The 27,739-nt window shown below is 36.3% G+C and overlaps 1 protein-coding gene across 2 annotated transcripts; it reads right to left on the bottom strand.

The window, feature by feature from the left end:
* Positions 1-1,000: 1,000 nt before the first annotated feature.
* On the bottom strand, positions 1,001-25,796 carry LOC135687403 (uncharacterized). 2 transcript variants are annotated; one of them, XM_089113529.1, is made up of 24 exons: positions 25,470-25,796; positions 23,595-23,712; positions 20,090-20,183; positions 17,532-17,629; positions 16,874-17,007; positions 16,321-16,356; positions 15,412-15,542; positions 14,650-14,701; positions 14,473-14,537; positions 14,109-14,166; positions 13,048-13,145; positions 12,225-12,301; positions 10,972-11,053; positions 10,563-10,659; positions 10,010-10,128; positions 9,390-9,480; positions 8,554-8,763; positions 7,990-8,101; positions 7,522-7,656; positions 4,251-7,292; positions 3,365-3,503; positions 3,092-3,178; positions 2,100-2,191; positions 1,001-1,932 (listed from the first exon to the last, which is right to left on the bottom strand). In XM_089113529.1, the coding sequence occupies exons 2-24, from the start codon at positions 23,681-23,683 to the stop codon at positions 1,788-1,790; spliced, it is 5,283 nt and encodes a 1,760-aa protein (XP_088969655.1). In that variant the 5' UTR covers positions 23,684-23,712; positions 25,470-25,796; the 3' UTR covers positions 1,001-1,787. The 2 variants fall into 2 exon arrangements, with proteins under 2 accessions (XP_088969655.1, XP_088969656.1); XM_089113530.1 differs by lacking the exon at positions 25,470-25,796 and adding an exon at positions 24,470-25,463.
* Between the last annotated feature and the right edge of the window lie 1,943 nt (positions 25,797-27,739).

Here is a 27,739-nt window from a genome sequence, read left to right as displayed (position 1 = left end):
GGATAGTGTTGTGAAAACTGAATTCTGCATTTCACTAACATACTTGCAGTTTTTTTTCAATTGTTTCTTCTAAAGATTGCTTGGCCGGTTTCAGAATTCACATTTCGGCAACATTAAGTAGCAACCCCAGTACCTGTGTCATACAGGAACCGGTGCCTGATTTTTTCGATTAGATACGGGGGCTCACAGGGGTCTTAGGGGACAAGGTTACTTTACAAAATGGTATGGGAGAACGCGGACGTTGGTTGTTTTTCATAGGAACATGTACCCCCTGGGAGACATTCATAGAAAGCACGTGCACAGCCAACATTCATGCAACAGGACAAAACACGTGATCTTCGCGAACTGTATTATTTATCTCAGACGAAAATCTTCCGGTTGATCGGAAATTTCGCAAAGCATCAACCTTATTAAGCCTTCCTTGTTGCGAAAAACAATCTCAGAGCTTCTGTAAATTTAAACTTTTATTTAATTTGGACATGTTTATCATAAAGTCCTTTTTGGTCTACAATCGTACTCTCCGGAGAAAGGTTGGACAGTAACTTGCACGGGGTGCGTTTCACAACTTCACATAATCCATTGGACAAGCGTGAAAACTGGCTTAGATAAGGGCCTTAATTCATTGAAAGCTGGAAGGTGGTTTTGAATGACAAAGTGGCAGATGACAAAATATACCAAAGTTTCCTTCTCAATTAAATATAAACAGTTTTGAATGTTTACTGAATAAGAAATTTTGGTTAGCAAGGCTGAAATTTAGGCACAAGTTTGGGGGTTCAATGTCCGAAATTTGGTTCTCCTGCGAAAGGGAAAATTCTTGTCACCGACAGGCCTACATATCTGTATTCATGACGTTGTGCACTCTGCAACAGACCACCTCGGCATCGCGCACTATTCTGCAGCTGCCTTAGTTCCTTGTTTATATGGCCCGTGCTTCTATAAAATCGTGGATGAAAATAAACGTGAAACAACATGGAGACATATCATCAGAAAAAAGAGAAAATGCATTTAAAATCCATCTCGAATCTCATAAACGTGGCAATAAGTTCGCATTACTCATCGTAAGAGGAAAGCCTTCTGCAATTCTTATATACGTCTTTTAGTCTCTTTTTACAGATGTCAACAAACCTGTCTACGAGTAACTAATTTAAAAGTGTAATGGGGGTGAAAGGGAACTAGGCGTAGGCCACAAACTTTGAAAACATTTCACTTTTTACTGGAACTTCGGTACAAAGGAAGCCTTGTATTCAATGTTTCTTCTAGAATAACACAAAAATAGTATCTTAAAATATAGAGACAAGCTCTTTGAATTGTAGATTTTGTAAGTCTAAACATGTAACGGTAGATGTGTTTATGCACAGGCAGATCTTCCACTGTTTTCCGTTTACATACTGAAAATAAAATATATTGATTTTGCAAGGATCACTTTGCAGGCAATGTCGTGACATGCTTTAAAAGGTTCGCAGGTAGCAACCAAAAACGATATAGAGAGTAGGCTAGTTTTTTTAAAAAAGTTCCAAACAATTGCCAAAGTTGGCTTGACGCTGTGAAGTACGAACGATATTATTCTAAAAGACACCAATAAAACTGTAGCAAAGAGAACGAACTCAAACCCAAATGCAAATTTAAAAAATCGACGTGAGTGTTCTTTCCCACCACGAAGCTACAACGCACGTGAAAGTAAAACAGAAGATTTGAATAAAGCTTTTGGGTTGAAAGCACCAAATAATTGTAAAGCTAAGTATAAATTAACATAAATTAGCATAAATTAACCTAAATCGTATCCTAGATCAACTGGCCACATCAGCAGTGTTACTGTCTGAGGGTTTCTTTCGCTTTCTTGATAGTTCTTCTAGACACGCCGACACGGCGGACGACGCTTCCGAAGCAGACATCGCAGATGGCACAAGCCTCGTCTCGTAGGTCAGAATTACCCTGCAGAAGAAATTGAAGCAAAATTTAGAAAATGAAGCAAAAACATAATAAGAACCTTAGATCATTGTATTCCGTATTTACGAGACATTTCATCGTTCTCACCCTTGATTCTCCGATTCCCCTTAACTTCCCTTAATTAGAGACAAAAACAAGGCCAGTCTACTTACTTTCTCCCATGCGGTGAGTTACGAGCGATATTCCGGAGTATAAGCGCTGCAGTAAGGCGGACGGTTCGAGTAACCGGTGATTCGTCTTCTCTCTAAAAAACAAGGCAGAGCAAATAACATCAAAACATAAAACATTATCTTGGGTGTGTCATCTTCAGAAATCAAAATTTCATATCAATGTAGCAGCAAGTTCAGAAATCAACAAACAAGAAAACCTGATTTCCTTCGTTCTAAGTATCCTCTAACGAGCAATAGCCGTAACTCTGCTTAACACAAAACAATTCTTAACACTTTTTACAAATGACAAGCTGGTAGCCATGAAAAAGACATGATTTCAGTTAACTAATGCTATAACCCCACTGGTCGTTTTCGAGCTAAAAAGAAAACTCAACGCACGGCCATCTTAAAGGCATAACCATAAATCTGCGGATCGCCCCCTCGAAAAAGGCTCTCCCCCCTCGAATAAGCCCCCAACCTAGAACTACAAATTGTCAATAAGCGCCCTCCCCCTTGAAAAAGCCCCCAATGCTGCTATTAATCTTCGAATTGGCCCCTCTCGATTTGTCGATTGTTGCTTTCTAAGGTTGCCTTTGATGTTTTATCGTATTACCACAAAAAACATACTTTTGGTAATAATTAATTAAATTTTAATAAAGAAATAAAGAGATATACGAGGTCTTTTATTGATGTCTTCTTGATGTCTATTATAATTTTATAGGCCCCCCCACGAACAAGCCCCCCTTGAATAACCCCATCAAAAAACCCCAGGGGACTAATTCGAGGATTTACGGTATGCATAGAAACAATTTCCTGCACAAAATCTATAAATCATTAGACTGCTTTCAGATCATGGAAATCCAACTCTTGAGCATCTACCCCACCCCCCCCCCCCTCCCCTCCCCAGTAAAACTACAATATTCTCGAACAACTGTAGCCAACAAGCTCAGGCAACCGTACAATAGCAACTCAATCCAAACAGTATTCACCCTTACCTCAATATCAACAACTTTTGGAAAGAGCAACTGTGGTAAGGTCACCTGCTCATCATCGTGAACGGTAGACGTATTGCAGTGAACTTGCTGTAAAAACATGAGGTAGAAAGCTGTTATTAGTCAATTTATATTAGCAGGCAATAGGATTTTTTGAATCAATAACAGGAAAGCAGAGATTTGAGAATGAGACTGCAAATGAAGACAACCTACATCGTAAAATTCTTGCTAATGGTAGGTGAATAGTTTCTGACTGTAGAATGAAATCGTACTCACGTTGAAATGACAGATCATTGATCCCCTTGGCCTCTGAACAGGTTTACACCCAGCTACTTTGCAGGCCTTCATGCTACCTTCTTGAGGGGCGTGACTGAACACCATATGTGCAAGCAGGTCATTCGAGGTGGCAAAAGAGCTGCAAGGAAAGAAAATCGTGTAATCATTCAAACAACAGAAAATGGCCGCTGCAAAAAGTCCCATTAAATCTTAACTATGATTTCATTACCGTAAATCCACGAATTAGCCCCCTGGGGGCTTATTTATTTTTGATATTTTTGGACGGGGGCTTATTCGAAGGGGGGGGCTTATACGAGGGGGGGGGGCTTATAGAATTAAAAGAACTTGTTTATTTTAGTAGGAATTTCTTTATGAGCATTTAATTAATTACTACCAAAAGTACGATTTGTCGTGGTAATTCAATAAAACGCCATAGGCAACCTCAGATGGCAAAAACCCTCAAATTGAGGGGTCCAATTGGAGAATATGCGGTAGCAGTGGGGGCTTATTCGAGGGGGAAGCTTATTGGAAATTTGTAGTTCTAGGGTGGGGGCTTATTCGAGGGGGGCTTTTTCGAGGGGGGGGTGGCCAATCGAGGGGGGTATCTATCTAGAGTCATGAGAACATGATGGGAGATCAACACTTAATGATATCAATTGCACTGGCCTTCATGAACAAAGTTCCGGTTGAGCGTAGCATCAGACGCTTTAAACAGCCTTTGAATTAGTCGAAAAGAATTCAAGAAGACAAACAGCATGCATGTGACAACCCTTGATATGCGGCAGGAAACCTGTTATTTCAATTACCAAGCTTTCAACAACGAAGTATGGGACCCTTTATTCGACAAAAATAATACAAAAAGGCACAGAAAAACAATAAAAATTACCCTTTACAACCAGACCACTGGCACTTCCTTTCTCCTTGTCTCTCCTTGTCACTTTTGCTATGTTCCTCTGACGTGCTCAGTCTCTGATGACCTTTTGACCCCAAATCTTGCGATACTTGATCTTTGGAATTCCGTTTTGTATCTTCGAGAACTTCACCTTCCAAATTATTCAAATTACTATCAAGGCAATTTACATTTTTATCTTGCCCGGCAATATTTTCATTTTCAGGGATTTCCGCAATTGCTTTTTCCGTATCGCTTTGTTCTAGATCGCCAATTTTCAGTTCTTTGCTACTTTGACCTGAACTGTCACCTGTCTCCTCCACAATAACCCGGCGCTGAATCCTAGATGCGTCATCAGTTTCCAAATGACCCGGCTGATCAGAAATATCTTCACTATGATTGGTGTCCATTTCTTTAATATCAACGTTTTCTTTGCAGTTATTAACATAAACTCCATTTAATTTTAGTTTTTTGCTATTTTTTATTACTGAGTCGTACTTACTGTATAAAAAATCATCCAACTTGTCATGTTCATTGTTTTTATCAATACCAATATCGTGCAGTCGCGTATTCGTTGTGTCGGCTTTTTGAATATCCTCAAGCTTCCTTTTCAGACTCGTTTTCTCATTACCCTCGTGGCTTTCTTCTGTGCAGTTTGAAAGTCCCTTACCAACCGAACTCTCACGGTCGCCATTAACAATCTTTGTCAAATCGTCGTCAGTAAACCGAATTTCAGAAACATCCATATTTTTACTAACTGTATCTGGAAATTTCGTAGAATTATCTTTAAAATTGGAAATTCCATTTACCTTACCGTTAACTATAACGTTCGTTGGATTATAACTTTCCGATAACTGAACCTCGTGTACAGAAGGCTGAGGGCCCTTACCAGTCGCTCCTTCCCGTTTGCCATTTACCAATGTCGCTGCGTTTTTTAGCTCTGGACTGGCAGTTCCGTTAGATGTAACAGTACATGGAGTTGAACTTAACCCAGAACTTAACGACCCCATAATCCCGTTAGTAATAGTTGCATTTATCTTTGACGTAGAAATTGATGACTCCTCTCCAAGGATAATGTTTTCGTTATTTACTCGCGCTAATGACGTCATCACAGTCGTATTTGACATAGCAACATTGTCTCTTTTGGTTATGCTTGGGTGTGCAGTGTTCTGGACGGGTGTTGGTGAAGACCTTACCTCTTGTGTAGATTGCAGTGTTCCTTGCGGCGGTACTGCCACCATTGGCATTGTAAACAGTACTGCTTGCCCCCCAAAGCCAGAATTCGGTAAACTCTGTGCTGCTGAACCCTGTATATTTGACGGTGCTGAAGTGGGCGGCCTGGGTAGGATTGGCGTGTTGTAAGTGATAGCGACAGACTTTTGTAAAACCTGAGCCCCTGCTTGTTTGACCGGTGTTGCTGTCTGAGGATTCAGGGCAGCCGACCCTGTCATTACCATATGAGCCGGTATCTGTGAAGTTTGTATTTGCACTGGCGTGTTGGCTGCTAACAGTCCTACTTGAGTTGTGGCAACACCTTGCATAGCCTGGTTTACTTGTGAACCATCTTCTGCTGCCTTTAATTGCGAAGGAGCGACACCCTTGGATACATCCGCGCCACTTGTTGAGGAAATGCTATTCACAGTGGCTGCCATTGGTTGGTTAACTGCTATTGCAAATGATTGCATCTGCTGAATACCTGCGACTGCGAGAGACTGTGCACCATTCCCAGGTTGCATTACAGTTAACCCATAAGCAGCTGGTGAATTTTGCAACTGGTTGGGGAGGTTGGCAGGCATGCTTGTGGTTGACGGTTTTTTGGGTACTCGTGAGCTCTTTGGTGTCTTTGGCATATTCAGAGCCGCCGATTCACTACTGGTATCAGGTACTGCTGCAGTAGGGTCTTTTAGTTTCTGTTCTTGTGTAAGCCTAATTTTCACTTGCTGTAAAAGTAATTGCAGTTGCTGCAGCTTTTGATAATGGGCCTGCATCTGAGCATGATGACTGCGCACACGAGTGTTAATATCATCCATCACGTTCTGGGGCAGTTTGGCCTGCTGGTTTTGCAATACTAACTGCTGCAGTTGAGCTTGTATCGCTTGTATGCTTTGCTGATGCACATGAAACTGCACAAAATGCTGCTGCATCTCCTTTTGTATACGCTCAGTAAGATTCTGGCATTGAGTAAGTGGATCAAGGTTTGAAGCTCGAATATCGGCATTGATCATGTCTCTTGCTGCTTTCATTGCCTTCTTTCGTTCATTCTTTTCTTTCGCGCTCAGTTTCTGCTGGGATTTTAACTTCATATTACTGTCAAGGATGTTCCTTGATTGACTGTTCAGCTCTGGACTAGCAGCCACTGTCAGGTTAGAAACGACCCCCTGATTTGACAACAAAGGACTCTGCGATGTTTGATTTACATTTCCCAATAAAACGTTGCTTGTCTCTTGTGGGACGTTTCCGGGTGCCGATTGGACAATTCCTGGAACTTGTAGTTGTGCTGTTCCAGTATGACTGGGAGTTAACTGCTGTACTGCAGCAACACTAGGTGTAGCATCTTTGTCGGTCGATCCAGCATTACTTTTTGGCGTTGCACTGGATGGGGGATCCTTACCTTGGCCTTGCGAGTTGACGTGCTGCTCTAGCAATCTCAGTGGTATTCCCTGGTTGGCACTAGTTACGGGTGCCATTGACTGTGGTGGAATCTGAGCTTTGGAAGGCAAGGAAGTTTGTACCAAAATGGGCCTAGGGAGCTGCTGTTGTCCCTGTAAAGGACTGGCAGTGCCATCTTGTGCTCGAAGTAGATTACCTTGAATCGATTGGGGTTTCAGCAACAGCGCTGGGCTTCCTGGCATCACGGGTATCGGACGAATTGGCATTGATTGTTCTCTACGCTGTGAAGAAACATCCGGAATCCGAGCAGAAGTTTTGGAGCCTTTGTTTTTTACGAGAAGGGGGTTGGCTCTCCTTTTGATGCCGGTGATGGTTGGATCGTCTCTGTTTGCCTCATTTGGGCGCCAGTATGGTGCAGGTATGACGAGACTGAAACAATAAACACAACGTATTGTTACTTGAACGTAGTATATAGATAATCATTTCAGGAAGTTGAGAGTTTAAAAGATGTGACAAATATAAAAAAGACCTTTTGTCGTGCATGCAATCCAAACCAAAACTAACTTTTGTCTTTAAGAGATTATTTTAGAGAGATTAAGCTATTCAATGATTTAGGCAATACCTCGGAGAAAGCAAAAATTCAACAAAATTTACCTACCCAAGAATCTTGAAGAAGTTTTGAGCATTAAGAACTCCTTTTCTACCGATTTCCTTGCAAGATTCGATGTAATCAGAAAAGACCTGTGATCTTTGAATCTCGGTGCCTGGAGCAAGTTCGTAATAAGCACTTATCCTGCAACGAATAAAATAAATATTATTGGCAGCTACTATTTATGTCAAGAAGAGCATCAAAGATGGGAATTAGGCAGCATTTCTTTATTGTGTCCATGTTACATTGCAACGTTTTATCTTCCAAGACACAAACAATTAATAGCTTGATGGGGACAAGTAATACAATTCTTTTAGAATTCCTTCAAGTTCTAAACTCTGGGAGGATGTGATGGTTACGTTACAACGTTTTCTAATCGAGTGTACAGGCAACCAGAGTAAAAAAACTCATTTAGAATTCCTTTAAGTTGCAAACTCGCGGAAAATGTGATGGACAAGCAAAGATCAAAGAACTCACCATCTTGCAGCAAATATTTCTGGCTCAACTTCTTCATTTTCATCTGGTTTTGGAGGTTCTTGCCGCACAGGCAGAAGAGCCGGGACAACTTGGCTTTTTGGAGAAGAACGCACTGCAAACAAGTTTTATTGATATCTGATAACCATAAATGCATAGTTATATTCATCACAATAAAAAATACTTTTAACTGTACATACATCTTACATCAAAGAAGGGTATGGCCATCATATGATAAGGTAAGATCGTAAAAAGGTTATCCTTGGCAAATAAACGAATGGGAAGATAAAAACAATAAGGATAAAGACCTTTGCGACAAGAAACACAACTTTGAGTTTTGCTAATGAAGGACACATGGAATTACAGAAAATTCTTTCGAGCTGCAAATTCAAAATAATAAAAGAATGGAAAATTTTGTGCAAAAAAAACACTAGAGAAGAATTTCCCAACAACGAATATTTCACGAGTCAGTTCAATTTTGCCACCAGAGTCAGTTCATCCAGGGTTTTGCAGAAAACAACACATAAGAGTGATTACCACAAGAGTGATTACCACAAGAGTGATTACCTTGCGGAATCCCGGCTTGTTGAACTACTGGATGCATTTGGGTATAGCTCCGTTGCAGCTGCTGCACAGCTACGTTTCTTTGCAGATTCTGCTGCAGCGCAGCGTGCTTTTGGGCGTGTAACGAGTTCTTGTTTTCAACGATTCGAAAGCCAGTAATGGCTCTGTTTCCATACGATTCTGCGTGTACTGTCACCAAACATACCAAAATATCTAAATGGAAAACGAATATCTAAATAGAAAATTGATATTTGGACATAAAAAACAAATGCTTAATAGTTGTGTACATTGCAGGCAAACGATTTCAAATTAAACTCCTTTCTACTGCATATCTCATATTTAAATCACTCCAAAAAAAACCTAATAAATCATCATATCAAAATCACTTTTTTAGTATTCCTTTTGGTTTCAAAAAGAATCTAGCAAATTAAGGGATCTAACAAATGAATTTTTTCTGTAGCTTTTTCTGAGTATAACAACAAATACAATCGACACAGGATTTTCAAGAGACATATAGGGTGAGTCCCCTCTTTAACACCCCTGCTTGATTAACCTCTCTCTATTCTCTCTAATAAAGCCAACTTCTATCTCAGCTGTATGAAAATGACGCCCCTTTATAGCATACAAAGCAATCACCTTTTTCCTTACATCTTCCAATAACATGTTATAACACTTTCCTGATACACAAGGATAAACACAAAAATGAAGAACTTGAAGACGAGTATTCTATTTACCGCCACTACTTTTTAGAGCCAGGACTTTGTAACATCCTGGTGATAAATAGAAGATTTACCGAAGATCAGCGCATCGAAACTACACTTTGAAATTCACTTTCTTACCTATGCTTTTATAAACCATTACTATCGCAGTAGCTGTTGCTTCACCCAAATCAGATAAATAGTACAGTGCATCTAAGGCGTTCAGGATCAGCTAAAACAAAGATGATTGGCGAATTTGAGGCAAATTGTTGAATAGATTATCTGTTCCTTGCAAGGGGAGTTGATAATGTTAACTTTTGACTAATGATAATGTTAGAGGAGCTGAACTTCAGCTAAAACAACTCTGCCTAGATATAAGGAGACAATAAGTGTAGCACGATGTAGGCAATTGCTATGGCTTGGAAAGGGGTGATAAAAATATAATCAGGAAGATATGTTAGGAGTCGCATTCATATTAGTGGGAAATGCTTCATGGGCAAAGATTTTCACATGGGCAAAGATTTTCACATGGACAAGATTCTCAGGATTTCAGTTGCATTTGGACTTTAAAAGGTTGAAAAATCTACTTAAAGATAATTGGTATCTAAACTGCGAAGATAATTAACATTGGAGAGAGAAAAATACCTACAAAAAGTATATATATCAAAGATAAACTGTATAGGCGAAAATATCAACTGACCAATTAGCATAGATAAGCATGGCGTGAAACAAAGCAAAAAAGAAAAAACCCGGTTGGATACCTGAATATCTGGTATTGTCAGGCATCTGATAAGTTCTTCATAAAAATAGTCAGGTATAGCCTCACTCAAAACATCTTCATTTTCTTCATGGGAGCTAAGCTTTGCGAGAATGCTGATGGCTAAATAGGATAAAATTTCATTTTAGAATTGGCATTACCGACTGCTTGGTGTGATCAAAATAAAGAAAACATTTGTGGTGTAACTAACTGACGAGAATAAAATAGTATTGCCTTTTAATGTCTATTTGCTTCAATGACTAACAAGTTAATGAGCATTCAGATTAAGCAAATATGTTTAATTATACAAATGAACAGCTAAAGCTCGTTAAGGACTAAAGACAAACAGGCTGTCTGCAAAATAGGGGTGTCTACGTCACTGGGAAATTATGAACATAGCATTAAAGAAAAATATAAGTGACTGAATATGAAAATAAAATTTATACTATACCTAACATTCTTTGAAAAAGAAAAGAGCCTGATTGAACTCCAGTATTATTTAAGCTTAATGAGCACTTAAAAAAAAACTTTAAGACAAGACATATCATTAAACAAACCTCGAACTTTTCGTTGGCGATCATTTGAAAAAAGAAAACTCTGTAGGACTCTGAGCTCTTTTTGGGTTTGATCGTCTTGAATAATGTTCAGAATAATCTGAAATGTTGTAAGATTTAATTAGCAAGTTGGAAGGAAAAAAGGAATCTTTATAATACTATGTTCTCTAAACAACAAAGTCCATATCTTAGAGAGAGCAGAAACAAAAAAGGCCACATTGTTAGCTCCAAAAGCCTTTCCAGCTAAATTCCAAGACCTCTGCGCAGTTACTTGTTATTATAATACATTTGCAGGTGTCTTCACTGCATTAGTTAAAAAGAGTTCATATATTTAACTGCCTTCCTGCTCTCTTTGTGCAATAAAGTACCTGTTCTTAAAACATTCTCAATAAGTTCAGCAGAATAGACTGACCTTATCAGCTAAGTTGTCCAGTGCATCGAGTGCTGTTTTTCGCAAAGACGTCAGTTTTGACCCAGCACAAAGTGTGAGAAATCTGCAAAGATAAAATTTTTTTAGATCCCTTATCGGCAACCAAAAAAAATTGCACAACATAATGTAGCTTTTATAACATATTCGGTTTCTTAAAGGGGCCTGTGCAACGTTAGTGCTTTGCGGGCGCGCAGCGCCTCGTGAAGGAAACAAGCAATCTCCTACAAACATGCAGGGGAAGATAAACAAAGGTATTAATTGAAATTTTGAAGGCAAACAATGGGTTCTGTCGACACGCATAGCTGAGAACAATAATAGATCAATAGATCATTATAGATCAAAATCGTCACAAAACAACAACAATAATATCACATATTGTGATGCGTACGAACGTGATGCGTGGAATATGAAGCCGCGCAGCCCAAAGTTCCCCAACAAAAGTATTGCTTGAGGAGAGAAGGAAAAGTGTCACGGAAACTTCCTGCTGCGGGGTAGCCATCTTAACTTCTGATAATCAGAAATCATTGATCACGGGGAAACAAGGCATATTTGCGGTCGCAGAGCATTGACGTTGCACAGGGCCCTTTAAGGTTTCTCGAATCTAGCAAATATATAGCAAGTTTGCCAAAAAGATACTGAGACAACCTAGAGACATTAAATGGGATAACCCAAGAGAGAGGCTATCGCGTCAGGATCTGGGACAACTGTGAGAAGGCCATGATAGAAAGAGACAGTATAGGAAGAATGCAAGTGGAAGTACCAATGCAGAAGCTTTGGTGGACATTTTTACAGCATGAGAACTATACAAACACTTCATAGTAGACAAGGAAGATCTTAGAAAACGATTGCCAAATTCTGGGGTAAAGAGAGTTTAGGAAATGATCGCAAAATCATTAAATGCAGAGCAGAACAAAGTACAGGAGACTTACAGGGCAGGCAGCAAGATCGCGGACCTTGCTGAGCAATCAGCCACTTGAAGGCTGGCAATAAAAGGCTTGATGATACAGTTAGCACCCAAAAAACAACAAATGATAATGGCGCAAGATTTGCGAACTAACTTTGGAGCTTCAGGCTACCCAACTTAAATTGCTCGAAACTGCACGAGGATGACTTAATAAAGGTGACCGCGAGTCATAACAAAGAGAAGCATTAATAAAACAACAGGATTTGAAATTCAAGCCCGTAATGGTCTAGAAAGGTGCACAAAATCGGCAAAGGGTAAATTATATACCTACCTTCTACAAGTGAGGTGTGAAGCAATGAACATGCAGTTCAACTCTTCATATGAAAAATTATGCAGAATCACACATATCTAGAGCAAGGAGAAAGAATCGATTATGGTCAAACATAATGGAACATTGATATTTCCAATTATACAATACATCGGGTGCGATTGGTAAATACAAAGAGGGCAAGGGAATGGATTCTGGTCAATCTAAGCGACAATTGAACAGGATCTAGTGGCGAATTTTGCACTAAAAGTACTCTGGTGGAATAACAACCCTGTAGCACTTAGAGCTTTGATAGATATCTTTAGATACCTTTAGAATAGAGCTTTGATAACTCAAAGCTTTTTTTTGTTTGATTCTCCACAAGGAATGAAACGTGAAAACCACAGCGGAACGTGAAATACCTGTGTTTAATTCCTCGAGCGAATAAACAAAGTTTTTGATGCTAGCTACAAAAAGCACAAAAAATGACACGTACGATTTTGATAAAGAACAGACCTAAGCACACTGTAACTTAAAATTGATGAGGTCATATTAGCGAGCTCTGCGTTCGATCTTTGAGTTTAGAAATTCTATGAAATTCTTTAAGAAATACGGACAGGTAATTAGCCCTGGCTAAAATTTGGTTACCACAATTCCAGATAGAATGTAATCCATATAAAATATTGTCTTGGCTTCAATGAGGAGCACCACGTGACCGACCGCATTAACCAATCCGCTGGAGGCTAACTTCGTTAAAAAAACCGATACACTCGCGTTTCTAATAATGGCAAGCCGTAATACAAACTTTTGGTTCATAAATGCGGATAAGCCTAATGAAATAGGATACCTGATTAACTCTTTTTGCTTCGACCGATTCAGCCAATTTGCTTGTATTCGGGTTGAATAGATTTACTAAGTCATCAGCCGGGGCAGCTGCATTGCAACCTAGAGCAAAAAGGGTTTGGTTGAGATAGAGAAACTTGTATAAGGAAAAGGGGGAAACTGAAAAGGAATGGTTTATATGTAGCAGGGCAAGAAAATGTCATCAGCTGATACAGGTGCTGAAAGAATCAGGATAGGCCATCAAGGAAGCGAGGTACTTTGATAAATGTTGATGGAGCTGGAAAAGGCATCTGGGTTTCTGATTTACGACAAAAAAGAACTCTTAAAAATAAATTTTGTCCGAATTATAAAAGTTATGAAAAATTTGCATGAACAACGATAATTGTAAAAGAAAACTGTTATTTTTGGAAAAAAACAAAAGTTCAAACTATCAGGAAGTTGAATTATCAGACTTTAAAACTGCATTCTACAATTGAAACAAATGCCAGCTCACTTCATTTCATTTTACAAAAAAGTCCATTTGCCGTTTGGTACGATACGCATAACTAACCAGGTCTCGTTTGAACTAGACTCTCCAATAGTCAAACAAAACAACAAAACATAAAGATAATTTTATGAGCACGTCTCTTAAGACACGCCATGGATATACACGTAAAAACTAAGTAACGATAATACAGTTAGCAAATAAATTTAGTACCAGAATGAAAATATAATAGTTTGATTGTAAAAACTAAGTGCCTGGGTTGGTACGCAGTTTCTTAAATATTCGGGCAATTTTGCTACCAAAGTTTTCCACGTACTTCCTCAACTTTTTAGATAATGAATTTCTTAAAGCGTGCTTTCGAGGGGCAACAAATAGTTAGATTTGAAAGCCAGTATTTACAGAACTCATATTCAGAAATGAACTAAGTTATTGCGTTAATTCGAACCAAAATAAAGGTACACATTACAGCATTAGAACTATCATTTCGTGGAATAGAGCCAGGTTTAACAAAACAATTTATTCTATGATTTTATGAAAACCAGCCTTTCAAGCAAATTGTTATAAATATAATAATCACTTACCACACATTCCATTGAAAATCTCCTTTACAGTTTTATCGTCTATTGTTTCTTTCCAAAACTGTTGAAAATATCATTTTTATGTAAAAAGCGGTATATACGAACAAGGGGAATTAATATCAGGCAATCTTTAAAAATGAAAAGGCCTAACGACAAGACATGCAAGAAGGTTGGAGCCCCAAGTTTAATTTAGCTTTTACTTGCATATAAAAAAGAATATTAATATAAGTATTATTAACAAAAGTTTTGATTCTGTGCGAAAAAATTAGGTGAGATTTACTGGGCCTTGAGAGGAAATCTTACATCACATTACCTGTGAGCAAACTGACAGAACACATACAAAAACTGTTCGCTGCTTCCAACGTACCTTATCAAAATCGCGGTCCGATTCTTGATACCATTCTTTGTATAGTTCTCGCATTGCCGTATCCCCTGGGAAGAACAAGCTTGCTGTATACAAAATTTTATTGATACAACTAAGCATTAACATAAAAATACTATGCGCACTGTTTATCTTACTAAATTAGAGAATAATGACACTTACCTTCAGAGAATATCCCCACGTGTGCAAGCATTAGATCTACGATATTGGGCGCCTGTCAAAAGACGGAAAACAGTTTAAGGTTTTCTCATATTCACGTTTACTTCCAAAACATCGTTTGCATATTCAATTATTTTCCAACAAAATAAGGGAAAATTTCCAACAACCATTTCCACTACATTTCAACTTATTCATGGAGGATAAACACTATTTCACAAGGCATGAATGCAGAAAGTCTCTTGTATCAAAGAAAGAAGCCAGTATTTTTCTAGAAAGTAGTAAGGCAAATACTGACTGGCACCAACCGATTGGCAAAGAACAAGATTGACAATCAAGATATCACGAAAAACTAAATCATTCTTGATCAAATGTCAGATAATTGATCAAATCTGTAAAACCATATGGATAAGGATGCAAAAACTGTTTGCATGACGTAGTACAAACACTTAGCGCCAAGTTAATGACGAAGTCCCTTACGCTCAAGTGATTTAAATACAAGATGACGTCATTCAAGGGCAACCATTTTAAATGTCTTTAAATACCATTAATACATCTTTAAGTTTCACTTGACGCATCACAATAAGTGATCAAACATGGCCATTTGTAAAGCAGTTGAATGCATAAATTTACATAATTTTATTTTCATAATACATTTAATAAAAGTAAACAAAAACAACTAAATGCAGTTTGGCATAAATTTACCTAAATAATGTTAGCCGAGTACTGAAAAAACAAGGTGGATGGACCGAGCGACAATGGACGTACCTTGGCGAGATTGAAGATTGAATTCGTGACATTTGATAACAGCGTGCAAATATTCAAGGCAAAATCCACCTCGTTTGGTAAGCCACTGACCAGTGCGAACATGAGACGATCGAAATTGTTTACTTTGGGTTCTGCAAATTCAAGGTACAAAAAATCAGTTTGCTTGAAGCTAAATCAAAAAGAGGATAAAGAACTACCTGGGCGAGTAAAGCGGTTCTGCGTGGTTAGCTAATTGTCATACACGCCAGGGAGCTAGTTGGTAAAACGCTAATCATTGTTCACCGGGGGTCAGTTTAAGCACTATTGCAAATATGACTTCCAGTGAAGTTCATTGAAAATGACATCACAGCAAACATGATACCTAGGCTTTTATTACAGAAACGAAGTCTCGAAAGTAAAGCCTTTTAGCTTCGTTGCCATATATCTTAGCCTTGAAATTCTGCTACGTTACAAACGCTACTGAATTTTCTGATATGTTGAAAGAAAGTGAGTTAACTAAAAATTTCATAACATCACATTCCGCAAGCGATTGACACACAACGACGAATTGTTTCTTCAGGGAAAATCATTCAATAATTCCAAATTAATCTTGTTATAAATGGTTTATCCTGCGAATTATCATAATCAAAACAGATGTAATTAACAACAGTTTATGGGATTGCCACCAGACCTACAATGTAATCCGCTTCAAAAAGGTTTGAAAATCTATTTTATCGTGGGTATATTCGGCAAAGGCGTGAAGATGTTTCAGGATAAACTGCATGAAAATCTATTTAGCGTTTTGGAAAAAACTTTGGTTTCGGTGTGAGCAAATGCTAATGGAAAACAAAACAATTCAAATTCAAATATAGGCTAACGGTTTTAGAGTAGAGGATGGCTTTTTCATTAAGTGAATGAATAATTACTTACCACCAAAAGGTCCGAGTTCAACCTTTTTCATCGGTTCTAGACGAAAAAGCAACATGGAGTTAGTTTTGTTTTAATCCAATTTGCTGGTAAATTTGTTAGGGCGAATTACTTAAATTTGCAAGAATAATACCCTAAAAATGACAAATGGTAAGAAAATATGTATACACTTCAAGATCTCCAGGATAAAGAACGTATTGCGTATACATAGAGTGGGTAGGGGCTAGAAAGATTGATGTACTATCACGGTTCGAAGGGAGAGAAATGAATTGCATAATATGGTATTTGATGTAATTATCAGCGTCATCTAACAATCATCGAAGAAGCAACGTGCCTGCATTTTAACAGTACAAAAGCAAAATGCATTTACAGTATTTACAGTACAGTATTTATATCATTTTACCCATTCATTGTAATTAATTTAAGATTTGTAAATGTAGTATAAATAGTAGGCTTTAATTAGCTGTTATATTAGCTAAAAAATTTGCTTCGCCTACTGTAAATAATTTTATAATAATAATAATAATAATAATAATAATAATAATAATAATAGTACCTTGATAATGTGTTGGTGCAAAGTTGATACTCGACTGCTGCAGAAAAAGTGAGCTGCTAGCCCGCCGAATATCGGACGAGTTGTCATCTACATCCTCACCCAAGAAATTAAGCTTCTCATACGATGCCAAGTATCTAGAAAAATTCAGTTATGAAAGCGATAAAAGACAGAACAAGTGAAAACAGGTTTGCAACTTCTAAAGAATACGACAAGCAACTGCAAACAATGAACCACTTTGCTACAGTGAAATATGAAAAACCAACAAATGACAAAATTGCAATTTATGACTCCATTTAAAGAAAATCTATCGCAATATCCTCACTAGAATTGAGAAATTTACTGCAATCTTAAAAAAAATCAAAAAACTATCTACGTACTTAAAACTGTCGAAGGTAATGACAAATTGAGCAGACATATAATATAGGCAGCATACCATAGTAAGTCTTGGGAATAAACACTATATGCCCCCTTTGGGTTCCTCGCCCTCCCCTACATAAAAAACATCCCCTCTAAAATGCTGTTGAGGAACTTCATTTATTCGGATATTACTAATACAAAAAACACAGCATATGCAATTTTAGAGCTCACTTAGCCTCCCCCTCCCCCCGAAGAAAGCACCCATCCCTTGAGTACAGCAAACAAATATTAATGGCATTACCTTAGGTAGTATTGACGTAAGGAAAATGCGGCATTAGTACAGCTTGATGGCAAATTGAAGCACTTGGCGACGTCTCTCCATTTCTTTTCATCGGTCACCTGCAAAAACGTATTGTATGGTCACTCAAAGTTGCCACCAGCCCCTACTCGTATTCCATAACAAAAATACTCTTGTTTTTCAGCACAAACTAGCTACGTCCGTGGAAATAAGCAGTTGGCGATACTGGAGGCCATACCCCGTGCGAAAAAATCAAAACTGCCCAAGGTGCTCACAGTCTGGCATGCGAAAAGAGCCCCTTTGATAGGCCCAAGCTCTTTATCCTTCTCAATTGAAAAATTTTAAGACTTCTGTCAGGATTACCTAACACTGTCCGCTATTTACAGCCCAGCTTGACGACCCGAAAGGTCCTGTTTAAAATTCCTCAAATAAATCATTTTGTCCTCAAACATCCAATTGTTCAAATACAAGCCATGTTTGTGTGATATGAAAGGGTCATCAAAAGCTATAAAAAGAACAAGCAGATTCTGCTGGAATCGGCCAGCACGTTCGCTTTATCTAAAGTAATTTTGCTGTTAACAATGTAAATTAACAACCTCATCTAATGCTTATGCTTGATTTGCTATCGATGACGTCATTTTTCACTCTTCTTTTGGAGCAAGCAAAACAAGACAAAGATAAAACTAATTTTTTAAGAACGGAAAACGTGAAATCCACAATGTTTGATTTCACGCAGTGAACCAGGAAGGAAAGTGGACTTTTCATAACTTAATGCACAGAAAAATCGCATTTATCAGCTAATATGATTTCTCGTTGACTTTGTTTAATATAATCATTTCCCATTAGCAGGTACCATAGCAAATACTGTGTTCATTACATTAGTGCTAGAACGAAGCCGCAGAGAACCAATCAGGAAATAACAAAGCTTTCCATGATCAATCTCAATGTTTCGTGAAATAACACTGGCATGGTAGTGGACATGGCAAAATAACTTTCTAATGCGAATCAAAATGCAATAAAAATATGTTACAAATGAAGGTCTGGATGAAAAGGATATTAAAAAGATGTTTATGATGACTTTTTAATTATAAAGGAAATTGTATATACCCTATTGAGGAACATATTTCATGGAATTTGGTGTGTAGAAGGGAAAATGGAGTATTTTTTAATGAGGATATCAGTCTTATGCCTCAGCAAAAGAAAATATATGATTTGTTAAAGTCATTTCAATGCTAAAATAAGAAAATTTTTCAAAAAACTTTTGATAAATGTGGCAATAAAAAATTGGGGTAATCTAGTTTACTTAATCAAGACAAGTTAGTTCATTCATATCTGATCCACCAAATTTAACTTTTAAAAATATCAGAAATCTGTGATCGCTACATTTATGACAGAAGTGAAATAAAATGTTGTTCAACCTAACGTTAAAACTAATGATATCTTAACATTTACTCTTGTTCTTTGTTAACATAATTTTCTATTTCATGAAGAAAATTATCTATTTGTTCTTTTCTCTTATCCTGCAGAATCAGTAAATGTAGTTCTTAGACAGTAATTTGACTTAATTTTATACAAATTCCAACCAACAATTTCAGTTCTATTTGTGCACACTATTCGAATGTTTGTGCATGCTTCAGAATCACTGCAAATAACTACCCTAGCTCTACTGAGATTTCTAGCACAAATCTGTTGCATATGGTCTTTGTAAAATTGAACTTGTAAAACATAAGGTATATATCATAAGACTTTTTCAAATTATGATTAAACATGCTATGAAATAAATCAAACTGTAAACTGGCTGTGAAATTCTTGTATAACAGACCCTGTTTTTAATAAATATTTAAGGATAACAGAAAATTTTCTGAATTATTTTCATTTATGATCCTAAACAAGGAACAAAAAACTGCCATTTCAAAATGATTTGAGTATCAATATAGAATTAAAAAACCTTTTGTTCTCTGTTTATGGTATATAAAGATGACTGCACATTTCAAACATCCAATGAAAAAACATGTCACATTTTCTGTAGCTTCATTGTTTGTATTTTTCAAAAGTTTAGATTGGGATTTTCTTGCTTACAGGGAAAGATGTATTTAGAGAAAAAATATGGTTTAACTGAAGTTCTGGTAACATTTTCAGAAGTTCTACAAGCCTAGAAACCTGACACAAAGATTAAAAGAAACACAACTGCCTAACTATTCATACAATAAGCATAAGTAGCCTCTAAGAACTAGAAGCAAACAATTTTCTATATTAAAAAAAGAGATCTTTTTTTGCCAGAATTTCCGTACACACAATCCGAAAATTGGCAGATTTTCTGTACCCTAGTTATCTGAACAATTCTTTATTAAAAAGTTTATTTTTTCATTATCATAGATGGACAATAAGTGCCAATGAAAATGTTACATTTGAATCCAGAATCATTAAAAAATTTAAAATAAAGTTACATAACATTTGCTTTGTTTCCTAAAAGCAGGAGATACTTAAGATAGGTTACTGTGAATTCTAGGGTTGACAACAGACCATTAAACAGTCTTAAAATAGAAAATAACACTGCTTACCTTTGAACAACCACCAAGCGAAGTAACTGTCTTGTACAATAACAACAGATCTAGTTCTTTTCCACCAAAGAATGGTACCTTCTTGAACCCTGACCTAAAGAGAAAAATGTCATGTCAAATTCCTAACACAGTGCTAGGTGAAACCCATAAATGGATCTACTTTCTAAAAATGTTATTGGATGAGTAACCAAAATAATTGATCTAAAAGGCAAATTCCTTTTGAAAAATAAGCTTATTACGAGAAAGGCACAACGGTACACTAAAAATCAACAAAAGGAGGCTAACACTTGTTAACTTCAAATGCTGCTTCCATGGGTCTTTTGAACTATTATAATTTAATATCAGCAAGTAATATATACATTATTGAAACTATTCATTACTTTTGAACATATTTACACATAAGTGCAATTTGTTCAAGTTACAAGGTTTAATTTATGCAAGATGTGCCAGATAAACATAGATCTTGGATCATATACTTTAAAATTTCCACTGAAGGACAAGATCTCATCATAATTTCATCATTTACGTTGCTTCAGTGAGTATTGAAGACAAATATTATTTTGAAAAAGCTCATGAACAAATTGATGATGATGAATTAATTAGTAAATTAGCACAAACAGAAAAGAATGGAAACAAAGGCTTAGTGTCTATTGATTTCTGGGGGCAAAGCTCTGTAGAATACCAACAAAGAATCATTTTTTTAAGAAATCTGTGTGTAAACAGCAACATTAAACATTGATGATTCTTCTAGAAAGAAGTTTCTCTCTTTGGGGGTCACCGTCAAAGTCCAGTAAAAACAAAGTTAACCAGGTCTAGTTTGTGATTGATTTATTTGGGAGGTCTTGAAAAAGTTGGCTTATGTACTGATGGACCTATGTATAATTTTCCAGACTTGATTCTACATGGTGGAAATCAAAGTTTTGTACCGCCAAAAGATTGTTTGAAATCAAAGTTCTTCATTAGACCAGTTAGGAAAAAGTCTTTGGGAAATTAATGTCACTGTTGTTAGTAGAAATTAAACACAGGAATTATGACATCTGGTAATATTTCTGTGCCTCTTATTGTAAAGCATGCTCATTTACAGAAAATTTTAATCAATTTTGGAACTATCAACTTTAAACTCAGGATTCTCATAAAGATCTATTTCACAGCCCATGACTGTAAAAAGCATTTGAAAAGACTTTTGTGGGGAATTTTGAAATAGCAATTTATTGTGTTGATATATTTGCTTTGCTTATCACAATCTGTTTATCAGCTTGTCTGTATAACTTTTGCAAGTTTTAATTTTATCCAGTAACTTCCTGTTCTTTAGTGTTCAAGTAAATCTTCTTAAAGTTGATTAAATCCCATTTTCAGAAACAGTACTCTGAAAATAATAATGATGAAAGGAGCTTCTCATTCAACTTTGCTTTATAACTCACTTTAAAGATGAAAGAACATTAAATGGCCATCTGTATCAAGATGAATAAAATTTTTACTTTGAGTTGATGTTTCTATGTAAAGAAACCATTCATACATAAAATAAGATGTATTCCTTCAACAAATATCCCCTAATCAAACTAACAGAATATGGGGCCTTTAATTTTATCAATAACTCATGTTTTATTAACAAACAAATTTGGATAGCCCTAAGAAAAATAATATTTTACAACAATACTTTCTGAAAAATATATTCTATACTACAAGAAACTCAATGTTTAGTGTGATTAAAAACTCTCTCATTTGAATGAACGCAAGTGAGATTGGCTACCAAAATGAAGTCATAATAATGCTAAAATCAGAACAAAATACATGACAACAAAATAATAACTGATAAAACCTAAGTGAAACAATAAAAATTGTCCAGCATAAAAAACCAACCATTAACATCATTCATTTAATCGAACAGATGACATTTGGACTAAACAAATGGTTGGACCAAGGTATAATAGTTATGATGAAATATAAAAGGTGCCAAATTATACCATCTTGACTCTTGATATTCAAATTCAGCATATTTTTTCCTTGGACAATAAAAGCTTCAAGTATTTCCCTTGTCCTAGTGAATACAAGGCTACTAGTATTTCTCAAAGAAATCATTCACTCATAAACTCTTCACCCTCTTTAACTCATTCACATTCACTCACACTACACACACATTCACACTCACTCACTTATTCACTTATTCACTCACTCATTCATTCATTCATTCACACACACACTCACTCATTCATTCACTCACTCACTCACTCACTCATGCACTCATTCACTCGCTCTCCTACTTCATTTCATTAATTCTTACTTATAAGTGGAATAATCTTGCCTTAGTTGTGGCAAATTCCTGAAACATAACAGCTAAGCTGGTAAGATACAAGTTAATGTAACCTTTATGAGACTCCTTTGACCCACAACTGGGTATATAATTTCCATCTTGATCTTTTGGAACCTTATTCTGACGTTTTATACTCTGAAGAGTGTCAGACGAAAAAGCTTTTTTCAAAGCCTTAGGCTGTGAAGTGTTTACCTTTTTCAAAGCCTTTTTCGAATTTTGCACCATCAAAAAATTGTGCATATACATTTTGATTCACAATCATTCTAGTTAACAAATCTGTTATATGTCTTCTTGACAAAGCATTGCTTGAACAATGCTTCAATGATTGCCTGTTTCACTGTCGTTTTAGATTGTAATTTATGTTCTTTTAGATTTTTGACAAATCAATTATGTGTCACAGCAATCAAATGTTTCTCCTTCTCCTATATATAAAGTTTATATGAATATACATTTCTCTTCATAGCTTTTTCCCTTTCTTCCCATTTTTCTCATTGCATATATTATATAATGTTTGTAGAGTTTTTAAAGTTCATTTTTATCTACAACTGTGGTTATTTAATGCACCTAACTGTAAAATTGGACTTAATTGTAACTAAATCCTCATAATAATGATATATTTTAAAATAGGACACTGAGCTCTGAAGTGTCACAGACAAAAGTGTCTAAAGTGTCAGCATTATTCCTTGTAGCTAATTGCTCCAAATCTTGATTTTTTATAAATTGCTTATATGATATAAACCATATTAAACATGTTGCTCTTTTACACAAACTTGAATTAAAATAACATCACCTATTGATTCGATAATTGACCAACAAAACAACAGTCTGCTAATCATATCAAAATTCAACAAAAAATATTTATCTTATAGTATATATTAAATATTTTATAAACTAAAAAAACCAGAAAGGTCCTCATAAATATAATTTATATTCCTTTTCATATTCCTCTCCACAAACAATGAGCTAATTGCCTAGCAAAAATAGAAATTAAGTCTAGGATAATCCTTTTTAGCATCAACAGCTTATCATCCTGTCCAAACAAAGCAAAATTCATTGAAACAGTTTCTGCTGTGAGACTGCTTTACAAATGAGACTGAATCCCATAATATAAGATTGCTGAAATTTATTCTATTGATATAAAGCTAACACATATTCCTAGGCACATTTGGAACAATGAAAACAAAACATTCTTACCCTCTACTTCCGTGAAATTTTTGTAAATTTTGAATGAAGTGTTGGTAGTCACGATTGTAATTTGCTAGGTCCCTGACACTTCTCTCCATCGTCAGATATGCTATCAGCTTCCACTACCCTGTAATTTAAAGTACTTACGATTAAATTATTATATTTAAATTACGATAAACAAAACGGTCCGGGTATTTAGTTTTGCGAGTTCGACCTGATTGACAACGACAACCCAAGTGCATGCTTGGCCACGAACAAAGCAAACAATAGGCCGTTTCTTGACCAAATCTATTTAAGTTATCAGCACGACAAAGGTAGCCATCCTGAAAAGACATTCAGATAAATTCAATCCAAACGATATGTAGTTTTGCAAAAAACCAAAATTGGCAACGAGTAAACGCCTTCTGAAGGCTACAAAACCCACTTTCATTTCGGGAAATTCCTTTTTGATCAGGAACAGCAATAACTCAGCAAGCCATTACACGAAATAAACCGCCATTCCTGAACAGACAATCTTATCCATAAACATTGAACGGAAGAAAAGGAAAACATATACGTTATGAATCACTTACATGAAAGTTGATAGTTACAACAGAAGCGAGCAGAACGAAACCTTTTAATTCTTCATATCTAGGCTTCACGAAACAATATCGACGAGCCGAAGGCGACTAGACTTCATAACACCCTTGAGGAGACAGTTTTACCACCCCGAAACCCCCCTTCACAATACCAGACAAACCTCACTGTTACCCTATACGATAGGAACTTTCTGCACCCATGAATGAAACTTCTAAAACCTTGATAAGGTTAGCAAATTGAACAAAGGATCGAAACAACACAACGCTAGTTTATATTCACGCAACCAAAATCGTGCGCCTACTTACAAATGTCCGAGTAAGCCGCTTTTTGTAACATAGAGTTACAAAAACCCGAGGGTGGACAGCCTGGTATCAAAGATCATTTTGACTTGAGCATTTACCACTCGTGTGTGCATTCAATCAATGCAAATAACTATATGAAGGTTTAGTGAGTTGACCTGCAAGCTATACTTCGCTATTTGCCTTTTCTGTCATCCTCTTCAAGGAGGTCTACTGTTATTTTGTTCAACCATTGACAAACTTCATAAAAATATCTTGTCCATTTTGACCAAGTAACCCCACTAGGGCGTATAGATCATAATCATAATTTACCCCCAATCCCGTCTTCTGCGATAGCCTCGTAGAAAGTTATTCTTATCATCAAAACAAATTGACTGCGAAAACAAGTCACAGTCATTCTTTCTTATTATCAAAAGCAAATTTCAAATAATTTGTAACTGTCCGACCCGCAACTTTCAAAGTTTATAAAAATAAGCAAAAAGAAATGCGTATTTACGACCTAAACTAAGATAATCAAAACTGAAATAACTTCTTGATGTAAAAATATAGAATAGCTGTTTCCAACTATAATGTTACAGAGTGGCTATCTACTGATTTTAAAAGATAGCACAAACAATTAGTCTTTAGCTTCCCTGAAAAGATGCACGACAGTTGGTTCTTTAATCTTGAATGAAATATTTTATTCATAAATTCATTTTGAATGGTGTTTCACCGAGTAACAACTCATATGAAACCTAACGTGATAATAAATTCGTTGCTACAATGCTAACAAAAACAGACATCTACACCTAAGTGTAAAAAATAAAGTGGCTGCCGACCGGCCGAAAAAAGGCCTAAATAATTATTGGCTGTGTACAAATTCAAATTTAAGATTAAAATGAAAGAAAATCTTCAAAATTTGGGTACTAGAGAAGAAACTGTAAACAATAAACTAGCGCGCACATCTTTGAAAAATATGACATTCAGCACAAAGCGAGGACATCAAACAGGTGACAAAGATAGTTACGTGTGAGATTGGATCCCTTTCTCCGGCTAATAGTGAGCAGAAACCCAACGAAGACCTCAATAAACAATTTATCAGTCATTTACACAACTTTCCGTTGATGCCGTCTGTCGAAATTTCGCTGAAATCTTGTGTTTTTCCTCGATCTAAGTAACGCGGTTATCCAACATTCAGGTTCAGAAACGGCTGCATCTTCTCCTGCATTGACGAATTCTCTTCACGCATCACAGCCACCATCGATTATCGGAAGGAGACTTCAGAATCGGACGCCAGAAATATTCTTTTTATTCCAGCTTTACAGTCAGGACATATAGCAAATAGCCTTTTAACTACTTGTTTTCAACCATAATCATTACAGTGAAACAGAAAATGGTGGCTATTTTGATTATTTGCTGTCCCTTTGATAATTATTTTAAAGTATTGTATCATCCGATTAGATCAAAATGTATTTTCTCCTATGTTCGCTTTGTAGATAACGTTAAGTGTCAATCAAAGGACCTGTTGCTGCGCAGCAGCGAAGTTTCGTGACCGTAACACGAACAATTTTCCGAACGGGAAGCGAATTTTTATTAAATAGGTTAAAAAATATAAATAAAAAGGCTTTTATGACAGTTTGACTGTAAATTTTGCTTCACATTCATCAACAATTACCTCGAAAGCGCATGTGGTTTAATAGCATTTTTAAATGTAGCAAACAAAACAAGATGAGTCCGTTGTTGATCACGTAATTTTGAACAGGTTAACTTCGCGTCAACATAGGCGCATTTCTTAGAATTTCATACACCCCAAGGAAAACCCAGCTACGAACCGCAAGCGAGATGGGTCGCGGGATCAAAGTAACTTATTACGCCTCGCGGTGAAATTTAACTTCTGCAACGCTTTTTGAGTTGATTAAGCTCGATGTAGCCCGAGTGATGATGCTTCTTGCAGACAGTGAAAAGCAGTCGAGTTTTCTATTTCAATCCATAAAATTGGCTTGCCGTGTTTTTAGGAAGTCTTTTAAGTATCAAACTCAATTCAGTACATAAAATATCACGTTATAATTTTTTCTATTTTCATATCAATATCAAATGGACTACTCATTGCTTATAAACATCTCCACGTATGCTTTTATCTCTGTTTACAAATTTTCACTTTTGCAACCAAAGCATTCTAGAATCTTGAGTACTAGAAATAAATACAGTTAATCCAAGCATTATTGAAAATGAAAAAATCAAGTACGATACATAAATAAAGAAAATGGAGCAAATAAGGACTGTTGATGTCATATAATATGAACAGTGTGTAAATCATTTGTCTAAGACGAAAAAGTATTGATGTACCAAGCCAATTAGAAAAGTTTTCTAAAATGGAGAAGATACTTCTTGCTCATTTAGCAACTAGCATTTTTACTTTCATTTTAGAAACAAATTTCATTTGACTCTGCTAATATCATGAATAGACAAAGGTAAATTTTAGCCGTTTTCTTTCTTATTGCAAAATTACCAAGGAAGCAAAAATTCACGGTTTATATGATACTTCACAAACAATGTCCAGTGTACTTAGCATCATTAGCAGAATTACAATTAATCTGCAGCTTGGTAAATTAAAACAAATTTCTTTTGTCGCTTAATTAATGACATCATAAATGAGATATTAATGAATTTAGGCTCATTTGAAGTTAGCATTAATGGGTATTTGTCGTAATTTGTTTGTAATAAGGTATTGAAAAACAACAACTACAGAATGTTACTACGTTGGTGTAAAGAAGCAGTTCTTAAGACAAATTGATATAAACAAAAAGATAGTCACCTCTGACATTCTATAACTCTGTGTAAAGGATCTTATTTATATTTTTACGTAAAAAGGTGGAGTTAAGCTTGAAGAGTAGCTATTGTAGGGAACTCCAGGACTACAGAAAGGGAACCGACAGGTATAAGTATAATTGGCTAACACATAGCGATGAAAAATGCATTTTCTGGGGCTACTAACGATTTCTCTATATCTTGAACCAGCTTTGAGGGGGCTATCAGCAGACCCTTTTATTTTTTTTCACGTGTCCTGGTTGTAAGAAATAGATAGTAGGCCGCACCCAACAATTTCACAACAAAGCATAGAATCGCGTGCAGGGCTACTATAATACCAGCCAGATCAAGACCCTTTTGGACAAATTGGGATGAATTAGTGCTCTTAAGAGTATCTTGAAGGGCATCTTGAGCACATTATACCTTGTTTCTATTGTCGCTCAAGTTCAAGTCAACTCCGATGATAGATAGGAGACACTTTTATGCTAG

This window comes from Rhopilema esculentum, chromosome 17 (assembly GCF_057945365.1).
Source record: "Rhopilema esculentum isolate cy_ngs chromosome 17, ASM5794536v1, whole genome shotgun sequence".
Lineage (NCBI taxonomy): Eukaryota > Metazoa > Cnidaria > Scyphozoa > Rhizostomeae > Rhizostomatidae > Rhopilema > Rhopilema esculentum.
The sequence above is the reverse complement of the archived record's forward strand: the minus strand, read 5'-3'. Positions and strand labels throughout refer to the sequence as shown.

Excerpts from the sequence above, each read along its gene's own strand:
- LOC135687403 (XM_089113529.1), bottom strand. The coding sequence starts at position 23,683 with ATGGAGAGAAGTGTCAGGGACCTAGCAAATTACAATCGTGACTACCAA. Across the intron at positions 16,357-16,873 it reads TGCACCAACACATTATCAAG|AACCGATGAAAAAGGTTGAA; the intron begins GTACTATTATTA and ends TTTTTCGTCTAG. Across the intron at positions 14,702-15,411 it reads CAATCTTCAATCTCGCCAAG|GCGCCCAATATCGTAGATCT; the intron begins GTACGTCCATTG and ends GTCTTTTGACAG.